General features: G+C 40.2%; 1 protein-coding gene across 1 annotated transcript; it reads left to right on the forward strand.

The window, feature by feature from the left end:
• Nucleotides 1-1,186: 1,186 nt before the first annotated feature.
• On the forward strand, nucleotides 1,187-3,891 carry LOC148039001 (GDSL esterase/lipase 7-like). The gene is made up of 5 exons (XM_087675305.1): nucleotides 1,187-1,695; nucleotides 2,409-2,536; nucleotides 2,733-2,969; nucleotides 3,284-3,536; nucleotides 3,698-3,891. Exons 1-5 carry the CDS (start codon nucleotides 1,299-1,301, stop codon nucleotides 3,889-3,891), a joined length of 1,209 nt encoding a protein of 402 aa, XP_087531431.1. The 5' UTR covers nucleotides 1,187-1,298.
• Nucleotides 3,892-12,388: the final 8,497 nt, after the last annotated feature.

A 12,388-nucleotide genomic window follows, 5' to 3' on the forward strand; every position in this document is an offset into this window, starting at 1 on the left:
CACTTCACAAGAGGCTAAACAATCCATCAACAAGCAGGGCTTGCCATTAGCTTATATCTCTTTTGGGTGAAGAGAAAAGCAAGAGAGCACAAAACCCAAACTTCAAAGACCCACATGAAACAATTAGGAAGAACATCTTGATATAGTGTGATATTTCACTCTTTTCTCAATTCAAGATTTACTCAATCGTAATTATTTTTAATGTTTTTGACCCTAATAATCTAACAACCATCTAGAGGATACCATTAAGCTCTAGATTGGGAAAGAGCAAAAGGCGTTTTGCATGTTTGGGTTGAATGTATGCAAGGATGACACCACCCCACCAATTCATGCCATTGAGAAGAGGGGTGGTGCGGCGTGCCATCATTATGAAGCTTCATTTTCACGAAAGTGCTTGTGAAAGAAGTTTTACTGAATATAATGCCCCCAACCTCTCTTAGGAGTTTAGTGAAATCACGAGAGAGAGCTCGTTCTTCTTCTCTAGGCTTATTAGTGAGGGGCCTCCTTTTCTGCAATAACGATGCAAAAAGGAAAATTCGCACGACCTTCGGTTTATTTTTGTGCCCCCTTATAATTAAATGCATGTAGCCTAATGATGCAAAAAGGAAGGTTGACACAACCTTCGGTCGTGACTCGTCTTATGTGGCCCGCTTACATTTGAATGACTATGTATGCCAATTCGTCCTTTGTAGGGGTCGACAACAGCCCCTCGAAGCAGCTACTATTATACTGATAGCTTCCAAAGATGAAGCAAAGGGACTAAAAAGCAACATGTGGCGACTTCTTTATGATAAGATTGAGGGCTCATTCCCTTCTAAATTCTAGAGGCAGGAGCTAAGCATGTGGCAGCCATGATTGAAGGATCATTGATCTCAAGGTAAATTGTACGGTCTGTGCCAGGAGGTGTAGCCAATTAAGAGTTCGAATAAGGAACAAGCCTGGTGCCTACTGCCTGCATCCCTGCAGTCACCAGTGGGTGAGAGGCGAGAGGTGGCATTAATGGGGAGGGGTCCGCGCGGCCTTACATAGAGAGAGAGAGAGAGAGAGAGAGAGAGAGGAGGAGGAGGAGGAGGAGAAGGAGGAGGAGGGGCCTTGCATTTAGGCGCTACGGGATGGGTAGAGATCAGTGTGATGATCCGATAATGAGAGAGAGAGAGCGAGAGAGAGAGAGAGGGCATAAAAGAAGCTGAACTGAGGTGAGCTGCAAGCAGGCAGCTAATTATCGAACAAGGTCTGAGTAGTTCGACGTCATCGTGGCGAGAAACCTTACTCGCCCGTCCTTAATAAGAACGCTCGGAATGAATATAATGGTCCTGATCATATGGAGTTGCAGTTGTAATGTACTGGGACTACTAGCGGTACAGCAGCTGCAGGATAAGCCGTCCATTAATGAATCGGCCGCTGATAGCGCAGGGAGGCACAGCAAGGCTGCTCATGATAGGATAGGCAGCACGTCAATGGATGATGATCATAAGAATATTGAGGGGAGTGGGGGTGGTGACGTGAAGGTGGCAGCCCCGCGGGCTTTCAATTTCAGTGCTTATTTTGTGTTTGGGGACTCGCTGGTGGACGTGGGGAACAACAACTACATCGTGACGCTCGCCAGGGCCAACAACCCCCCTTACGGCATCGACTTCCCGGGTGGTCGCCCCACCGGCCGCTTCTGCAACGGCAAGATCGTCCCGGACTTCGTCGGTATTTGCCCTGATGCTCCCTAATTATCTCCTAATTATTGGGTTTGTCTTAACATTCAAGTACGAAAGAGAGTGTGCGTGTGTCTGAACGCGCGCACGCAGCGTGTTTTCTTCTCATAGCCTTTGAAGTTTGGCTTCATGTGAGTTGTTGCCATTCAGCTTGGTTGGCATGAAGGCATGATGTAAATATGTCCATACATTAATTTGCACTATTTAGAGTGAGAGAGAGAGAGAATGTGTGTGTGTGTGTGTTTTTTTTTGTCGGGGAGATATTTCGGCTGAATGGCTTGGTTGGCATGAAGGCCTGATGTAAATATGTTCATACATTAATTTGCACTCTTTAGAGAGAGAGAGAGAGTGTGTGTGTGTGTTTTTTTTTTTTTTGTTGGGGAGATATTTCGGCTCTTTTCCCTTGTTTTTCATTATAGTATTCAACATCATAAGCTTCTACTTTGAAGGTCCCTTGACTAGCACCCCTTGCCCCCAATCATACCTAGCTAGGTATCCGATCCCTCCCTAGTAGAACATCATGAGGCATTTGTAATTCACAATGTGGGAATCATATTGAAAATTTTGAAAATTAGTCTAAACTTGAGAGAGAGAGAGAGAGAGAGAGAGAGAGAGAGAGAGAGAGAGAGAGAGAGAGAGAGAGAGAGAGAGAGAGAGAGAGAGAGAGAGAGAGAGAGAGAGCTCTTACATCCCCATGAAACATAGCTGAGATCTTGTCCCTCCCTTTTCCACCACCTTACCTTGCCCCAACCACGAGGGGCACAACCTTGCTCAAAGGTGTGAGCTATGCTTCATCAGCAGCAGGCATATTAAAAAGCACTGGATTTAACTTTGTAAGTGTGCTCTCTTCCCTTCATGTCCCTTCTTATATGTGAGCTATGTTATTGCATACATAAGCTCCTTTTGTTACTTACTTTATCTTTCTCATATGGAATTTCCACAATTGACTAAGTGCTGATCCGTTAGATTCATTAGAACAATTTTTCAAACAAATTGTTATGATGCAGTTTCTTTATCTAAAATTCTCAGATTGGAAGAGTTGACATGGATACCCAAATAACATGGTTCGCCAACAATATACAAGAGATACAACAACTACTTGGCATGAGTAATGCCCAAGACTTGATTGCTAGATCATTCATCTCCACTACTATAGGAGGCAATGACTATGTAAATAACTACTTGTTGCGAATCTCTCCAACATCTCAATACACAATCCAACAATTCCAAGAGATCTTGCTCAACAAGTTCTCCTCACAACTTCAGGTTGGACTTAAACTCTTTCAAATAAATTTAATCAAGCACATAACTTAGAGATGAGCACTATAAGTCTAGAAGAAAAAAAATGAAAAGGTGCTTTGAACCTAAGAAACTTTTGTCAAGGTTGATTATAACTCACAAACAGCTAAAAGCATATTCAAATGTTCATTCAAACACCAAAAGATCCTACCTCATAGGCTTGTTTAATATGCGCCCAACAAGACAATTTTATCCCTAATCAAATGGCTTTCATCTTTGGTGTAATGGTTGAAGTCAAGTTGCTATTGGATTTCAATGTTTTATGTTGTCAACTTTCATAGGCATTATACAAGCTTGGTGCAAGAAACATTGCCGTGGCTTCAATTGGTCCCATTGGGTGCATACCATCACAATTAGCTAGAAAGAGCAAGAATGGGGAGTGCTTAGAGTACGAAAACAATCTAGCTTTGGGATTTAATGAAGGCCTAAAATCCCTCTTGGCACAACTCAATGCACAATTACCAAGAGCAAACTATATCTATGTAGAGAGCTTTACACCAATCTTTCAATACCGTAGCAACCCACAACAATATGGTAAGCCATATTTTTCTTCATTTACAAAGAGATTTTCATCTCAACGTAGTTACAACTCAAATATTCTTTCAATGTGGATCACATTTACAAATGAATGCATACTTCTAATGTGTGTGAATATATTAAACAACCAATTAAGTATGTGTGTTGATCTTCTTTAGGGTTTAGATTTGGCGTTGAAGCATGTTGTGGTGGTGGAAGATTCAAGGGTTTGATACCTTGCCTCCCTATCTTCACTCCATGCTCTGATCGAGAAGATTATGTCTTTTGGGACACCTTTCATCCCACAGAAACTACCAATGGAAAGCTTGCAAGCCTATTCTCTCAAACCATTTCTAATTCAATTTTTTTTTGAATTTCCATTAACATTGAATTCAATGGAAATACTCCATTCTTTCACCTCCCTTGTTGCTATTGGAGAATAGCAAATATTGTGACATCTTATGAAAAGAGATAAGAGTTCTTAGGGAAACTTTTAACTAGAAAAAGGTCCAATTATGCATCATAACCTATTGTTTCATTGGGGGAGTGAGAATAAAACTAAATGAATTGTAATTTCACCTTGAATATTTTTAATGTTTTGAAAATAAGAGGCCAATAAATTGTGATTCCCAAAAGACGGATGAGTTTAGTGGGCTAATATTTTCCATTTGGGAAATTCCTTAGAAATATTGGAAGTGTTGCAAAAAAATTGGAAGGATATGTTGAAGATTCAAATCTTATTTCCCAACACTACATTTAGAATATGTCTAGTGCATAAGACTAAATTTATAGTTTAGTGTTGTGTCAAAGTGTTTCGAAAGTGTGGCTAAAGTTGTTAAACCAAGTATCAATAAGTTAACTTGTCAATCACATGATTTATAGTAAGTTCATAAATAATTCCAAACACAAACAAATATTTTGGATCAAGATGTAATATTGTTCATGTTCCTTTGCCTATTTTGTCCAAGAGATTTACAAAAGTTGCGATTTTCACTATGCATTACAACAACCTATAATGTTCAACTAAAAGATCTAAGAGGAGAGTTGCAACCTTGAACTCAACAAAGACCCTTTAAGTATGCTTCAAAGATTCAAAGATGATATCACAATCTCATTATATTATTAGAACACGAAGCATAGAAGGTGACATGTTCTATAATTTTTTGGTATGTATTGGAAAGGCTAATTAGAGTTGATAGACAGAGACCTACATGCTAATTTGTTAAACATTCATTCTATGGTTCTCATAGAGAGCTCTCAAACAACTCCAAGCACAATATGAGGTGCCATCCTTAAAGTTCTAGTAGGAGGCATGTCCTTGGTAGGTGAATGAAGCTTGAGATCCTTGCCAACACTATCCAAAACCATTGCATAATGTACTACCTCACAAGAGAAACATGGGTCAATTCCTTGCGTCATCTAACTCTATCCATTTGGTTTTACTTTAATCCATTGATATCCTTAAGTACGATTCTCTAAGGAATGAAGAATTCATTTTAAAGGCCATCTCTTCCCTAATGCTAGTGGGTATTCTAAGTATAAACCATCTAGTGTATGAACAAGTTATCCAAGCCATTCTTATAGATCAAGAGGTATTGAAAGAGAATATTATTATGTCTACACAAATTTTTGGAAATCTAGAACTCCCAAATAGTCACAGGATCTTGCTTACAAACTTTAAATCCCTTAAATTTTCACTCTAATAGAATTTGTGCAAATGTAACATGATTAAGAAAGTTCTCTATCTATTTGCGGGATGGGGGTATTAAGAGCTCCATCCACTCAATCACTCAATGGCCTCTAATCACATACGTGTTTCTTCATTCCATCCTTATCATGAGTTTCTTAAAGCAATTTCCATAATCAATACCACACAAAAAATCCTAAAACAACAAAAAGAAGTGTTTCTTCATTCCATCATTAGCATGACTTCCTTAAAGAAGTTCCCTTATCATTTAGTAACACACAAAAAGTGCTTCTCTTAACAACAAAAAGAAACTTGCCATTAGTAATAATTGTCTTTGCAAAAGTGTTAAGTCCAATGGACCAATAAACTCTATGAAAAACCCACGGAGAGTTCGATCATGTATATATGTATGTATCATGTGGGTTCAACATAAGAGATTTTTAAAATACAATTTTTACACATTTTTTACATACAAAAGGGTCTCATATAAAGGGGTTACTTATAGATTGAATAGAAAAGGATCATGTTTTATTAATAGAAAATTAACATGTAAATATATTTATAAATAGGTCTTGGACACATGGGATATAGAAGGTATACATATAGTGAATTCCCTGGGCAAAAACCTAGGATTTGACATTTTACTCTCATCGATTGTGTTTTCCCTAAGGGACTACACACCTCATCCTAGGTAGTTGACAAGGTATTGAGTTGGCCAGTTGCCCTTTGAGAACCCAACACTCAAACCTTGTGCTCTATCAAGGTATGTCACACATTAGAGGAAGCTCTAATCACCACCTAGATTATGTTGACAATGCTAGGAAACTTTCTTCTCAAAATGTAACCAATTTAGCAACTTGAATCACCCCATCAAAGATCTCTAGTGACAATTTGACAAAAGATACCTTTGTGTTGAGAGCTTCCCTATCACACACACACACACACACACACACACACACACACACACACACACACACACACACACACACACACACACACACACACACACACACACACACACACACACACACACACACACACACACACACACACACACACACACACACACACACACACACACACATAGCTCTCTATGTGCTTGTGTGTGTGTATTTGTATGTAAGAGGTACCCACCTAGAAAGACTAGGGAGGGAATATTTGGTAGTGAACGAGTTTCTTGTCCTAAGCAACATTGATAAGATCTTGTGGAATGATGGGCTTAGTTGGTTAGGTTTCTTTAGGTTCTACCTCCCAAGAGAATCACCTAGCTTGTTGACCCATGAGAATTTATTTGAGATACATAGTGAGGAGCGAGAAATCACTTGTGTGGTTAGTCATAGAGCTTGAAGTCGGCTATCACCATACTTGGTTCAATGAGAGTGAGAGACGAGGGGGAGTAGAACATAAACCCCTCTACTCATAAGGCATTATCTCATCTCAGCCCCCTAAAATAGTGCTAAGCCAGTTTTAAGACATGGACATGATAACAGTCATCACACTGACTCTAACAATTTGATCCCTGGTTAAGTTAGCACCCGACTTTTAATGTCCATCCATCCATAGAATACTTTCATTGTGGGAAATAGTCCAATCATAATGAAGCAACCAAATCGTGAGATCGCCTACTCCCAAAGGAACTTGGTCATGGTCCTAGCATCATTTTTCGTACACCCTAGGTACTATTTAGGTTTCTAATTAACCTAATGCAATTAGTTTGGACATTTATATTAGGATTTTTTAATTAGACTTTTAAGAATTAGGTTTGTTTATATAATTTATTGGACAAACATAAAAACAAGGAATACAATCCTTTAGAAAAGAGTTCTTCTATATCAAAGGATATAGTAATAAAATTTATTGTCCAACCATTAACCATATCCACCTAACAATCAAGGCAGAAATTTCCCACACTAAGCATCCACTATCCACTCCATTATTGTTCTTCAATGCATACATCTCTTCTAATGTGAGCATTCATGTATTTGATATGCATAGCATGATCCCAAAGGTGACACTTTCTTAAAGGCATTTTGCGTTTAAGCATTGTTAACTACAAGAACAAGATAAAGAAAGAGGTGTACAAAATTTTGGAAAAGTAGTAATATTTGTATCAATGCACATTTGTATTAATCCTTAAAGCACAACATAGAGCACTATGCACACCCATGTGCACTACCACCACCCTTCACACCACCTAAGACATTTGTACCATCCATGACCTACACCTATGCACCATTGTGCACAAGCCACACCTTGCATCAACCTTTGAGACTATTTCACAAGTGCACTACTCCATTAGCCTAGAGTAGCAAGAGCACATATGTGCACTAGTGCACATGCAACCAACCAATGCACACTAGCACCTAAGACTAATTCACACCATAGGTACCGAGTGCCCATACATGGACTAAAACACTTATCCTACATCATAGTGCACTATGCACACATGTGCATCAACATAGCTTGCATATTCCTTACAATATAGTGCACCACCTACCACTTTAGCCACATCCTTGAATTCTAACCTGAAGCTTTGCACTCCATCACTCATTCACACATAAGCACATTACAAGCACCCACCACATTTCATCTTAGTATGCACTCACACACTAGTGCACCACATCGTGCACTACGCACACGCTCAAGCATTGTCTAGACACCCTTGTGCACTTACACCCTAAGTGCACACACTTGGATCTACACCACATTAGGCTCCACCCTAGTGAAAAACATTAAGGCACATTAGCACTCACAGGTACTATAGAAGCCCTCCTTCTTCACAATCTGATTTCCACCCTACTAGGAAGGGAGGATTAAAGGTACACGAGGGAGGAAGGTGGTGCCTTGATTGTGCACTTGTTGGTGCGTGCACATGCATAGTGCACATAAGTGTACCTTAGTTCACAGTACACCTTCACTTGTGTACATCAATATGCATGCACCATTAGGTGCACTACACACCTAGATCATCTTGCATTACAACCCATAGAAAACTACCCATAGTACAATCACCTTGGGATTCACAACCTTAGGACTCACATCCTAAGTCTTGCACATGTGCATGGAGGGTACCATGCACTAACCCTTGTGCACTCATCCCTAGAATGAACTATCATCTACACCATTTCCACCCAATACTAGTACACACAAGTGCATTAATGCACTCAATGTAGAGAAGCCATACATAGTCCACTGTAGCGCATTGCACTCAAAACTGCACATCACGTACACATAAACCACACCGTACTTGCACGTAGTTGCACTTGTGCACATTATTGTATGCACAGAGTGCTCTAAGCTAGAACACTAAGTTCAATCCTTCATTGCATCTTAGTACATCCTTCTTCTCAACATACATCCACTTAATTTTAAGGAACACAAAACCATAGTGCACTGTAATAGTGCACTACCCTTGCATGCGTTCATAAAATACATGCACAAGTCCACCATTATATCATCCTTACATGCACACTACACCTAGCTTAATGCACAGACCTTAGGTAGCTTCACTATTTGGCATAACCTTGCATTCACATCACTATTCTAGTGCACTATCATAGTGTAATAGTGCATACCTCAATGCATTACCCTAGTGCATATCTACACTAGAACTCCACCTTAAGGCCCATTGTGCATTTACCCCTTGCATACCTATTAGTGCACATAGGCATGACACAACAATTGCAAGAAGTCTCCTTCTCCCAAAGGCCACGACTCTCATTCTATTAAAAAAGGGGGGGAGCTCATAGCATATCTAGGACAAAGGAGGTGTAATGAAGGAGGTAGGAGAGAGAGAAGGAAAGGAGAGAGAGTGTGTGCAGAAGAGCGAGAAAGACTGCAAGAAGAGAGAGAAAGAGAGTGACGAGGAGAGAGAAATACTAGAAAAAGAGAGAGAAATGTAGAAAGAGAGAGAAAGAAGCCATGAGGGCTTGGAGAAGGAGATGAAGATGAAAGGAGACTTGTATTAAAATCTGATAATCAAAAATCAAGTCACTAACACCTTATATACCAGCCAGTGTAGCTAGTATTTCCCCATTATTAAATCCCCCTCTCTTGCATTCCATCCCCACCTGAAGGTTTTTTCCCTCAAAAACAATTTGGGCACTTATGGTAACTGGGTAGGAGCAGATCAGAGTACTACTCTGCTGCATTATTACAGGGGTATATAAATGAATGAAGAGGTATTATTGCGTATGTTGGGCATTGGGACATGTACGTTACATGGGTCTTATTGGGGAATTATACAAATGAATTTTGACCCAAGTATCTTTTCTGAATGTGAGTTGCAGACAGCGGACAACAAGCTGTTTACTACAGGACCCTGCTGTAGTAAATCTATCACAACTTTCTGTAGGTGACTCCAATCGGGGTGGGCCATATATCAAAACGGAGCTCTCAAGGAGTACTTTCAGCCCATGTATGGTGTCCATTGCTATCCATAGTGCAATGTAAAATTTGCCATGTACAGTCAATCTGAGAGAAAACAGGGTCATAGTTAGCTAGATTTTAGCCAAAAGAGTCTACCAAAAATATGGATGCTGGTCTAAATGAGATCCCAAGCAATCCATTAGCCTCTTGGATCAAAAGGTATTCTGCCGTAATGATTGTCCAAGAGAAGAGAATGCCCATCAACCACATACTCCAGTTCCCCCGGATCAAATGGATACAATGAAGTATCCCCATAATCAAGTCCATGATCAAATCCATAATCTCCCGGATCATAGGGAAGAACAATGCCATCTTCATATTCATATATGCCCAAATCATGCATTATATCATCATCGGACGACATGTGCCAGTCATCATAACCATGATCAAGGTACTCATTATCAAATGCGTTCAATGGTTGCTGTAAACCTTGATTAAGTATAAGCTGATGCTCAAGAATATCATCATGAGGTTTCTCCAAGAGTCTAAAACCTTTAGCATAACCATCTACATCAGTGAGTGCCTCATGTGATTCATCAACGAAGATGCCATCAGCTTGTACATCTTGCTCTTCATTGTTCCTTTCTTGTACATCTTCTTGGTCTTCTTGCTCATCTTCTTGTTGATCATGTTGCTCATTATACCAGTCTTGTTGTTCAGCTTGCTCATTGCTATCTTCTTCATCATCAGCACTTGGAAAAGAACTCATCATTACATTTGGGTAATCATGAGGTATGAACTGATTGGGACATGGGGTACCATGGTAGTTATGAACTTGTTGCTGATCATAGCTAGAAGAGTACTGATAAGCATGACCATTATTGTCATGTCCATAAGAATTGGGCTGCCCAATTAAGAAAGGTTCACATGTATAATCATGACTATGTTGCTGAAAAGGTACATGCTCATAAGCATAAGCATGTTGCCCATTATAGTCATTCTGCTACCAAGGTTCACTGGAATGATACTCTACATTATGACATGGTACATAATGTTTATAAGCATTAACATGCTGTCCAGATATACTTGCATACTGCTCATGTTCATTTGCATGTTGTTGCTGTTCATATTCATAAAATGCATGTAGATCATAGTGTGTACCATCAGCATATACATGTTGGCCATAAGTATAAGCATCGAGTGCATAATACCCATGATAATTTGCATTAACTGATGGGAAGGTGGTTCTTTCAGCATGTACATGTGATTCCTCTTCTTGCTCTTTTTCCTTCATTTGGAATTCCATCCAATTAGTGAACTGGGCAGCAAGGGTGTCCATAGCAGTCTTCATTCGACTAATGCCTTCCATCAATTCTCTATGCCCCTCAGCATGCCTTGTCTCATGCGAACTGAGGGTGTTAGTGAGTGCACTGAGGCTATCCATGCCATGAGAATAATCTTCATCTTCCACCTCAGGGTTAGTTTCAGCCCTCGGGGCATGTGCATCCCTTATTTGTCGCTAAAGGTCATCATTTGCCTAAGTTTTTCCCTTATTCCCTACCATGGTTAGGTGCAGTCCCGTTAGACCACATGTCACTGTTTTGCCTGTAACTTGAGCTAGGAAGCTCCGATTGACCTACTTTTTTGTTCAAACCGGAGCCAAGGATGCCCTCTTCAAACTGGGCATAAGCATGTACTCCCAGATTTTATACAGAAAATTCTGTAATAGGAAAAGTAATGCTGTACTATGCAGTCCAGCAACCTGTCTACACCTGTAGGAGACCTGTTTTGACCTGTAAGTATCTTGTGGAGTCCAAATAGAGTTCCAAAACTGATCCAAGCCCTTAGTAAGATCTGTGGGCACTCTGCAAGACCTGCACCTCAGTTCTGGGGAGTAGGTTTACCCCTGTAAATGCAACAATGGATTATCTTGTCAATGCATGGCTGAAGGGTCATCCCACGTGGCATAATGCATTGCCCAGTCATCCAATTTCACTGTTTGTAGCCTTATTCCAAAACTGAGCATGTCATAAGCATCTCTTAGCACAATTTTCCCATGCATAGGCATCTCTCATACATCCCAAGCATTGCATTCACTGCCATTGACTGCATATGTATTCCCATGTCTGCAAATACATCCTCAATATAATTTCCATACATTTGCAGCCGGTAATACATCATACATTGATGCCAAGTCAATATCTCAGTTCTTCAAGTGAGTACCTGCACCTGCAAGTAACTTTGGGTTCCGGATCACCGGGAGGTGGGCAAAGTTCCCCCTAGGCCGGGTTGTGCACCCCTTTAGGGTCTTTGATGGCAAGGGGGGTCACCTCTCTTTTGTCTTGCCACCTCGCCTGGCATCGGGCTTTTTCCTCACTCGGAGTATACATGGCAGACATTTATTATTTAAGCAATCAGCATGCTATGCAGGGTGGCTTGGAAGTAATTCTTTTCATGAGGTGCATGGAACTGAATTGGGAATAAGGAGAGGGCTTACCGAGCAGTGACTCACTGCTAACTCACCTCATTTACAATGGATTTCAGGGATTAGTATTTGCTCAAGCAATCATCACAAGTCAAGAGGTTAGGGTGAGGCAATCAGTAAATAGTAATGAGAATTTCTAACATGGAATGGATCATCTTAAATGCAAGAAAGCCTAAGAGAAGACTGAAATTGAATTGGCAGCATGTAAGCATTGAAATCTGGAAGAAAATGCATGATTGACTACTTGAATCTCTTCCAACAATAGGCTTCTTAGGCTCAGCAAGAGGATGAAATTAGAAGAGAGCTCAAGAGTCAGTTACCTCTTAAATT

This window comes from Lygodium microphyllum, chromosome 3, assembly GCF_053477565.2.
Source record: "Lygodium microphyllum isolate KBCC chromosome 3, Lygodium_microphyllum_v1.1.10, whole genome shotgun sequence".
NCBI classification, from domain to species: domain Eukaryota; kingdom Viridiplantae; phylum Streptophyta; class Polypodiopsida; order Schizaeales; family Lygodiaceae; genus Lygodium; species Lygodium microphyllum.

Excerpts from the sequence above, each read along its gene's own strand:
- LOC148039001 (XM_087675305.1), top strand. The coding sequence starts at position 1,299 with ATGAATATAATGGTCCTGATCATATGGAGTTGCAGTTGTAATGTACTG. Across the intron at positions 1,696-2,408 it reads GATCGTCCCGGACTTCGTCG|CTGAGATCTTGTCCCTCCCT; the intron begins GTATTTGCCCTG and ends CATGAAACATAG. Across the intron at positions 2,970-3,283 it reads AGTTCTCCTCACAACTTCAG|GCATTATACAAGCTTGGTGC; the intron begins GTTGGACTTAAA and ends CAACTTTCATAG.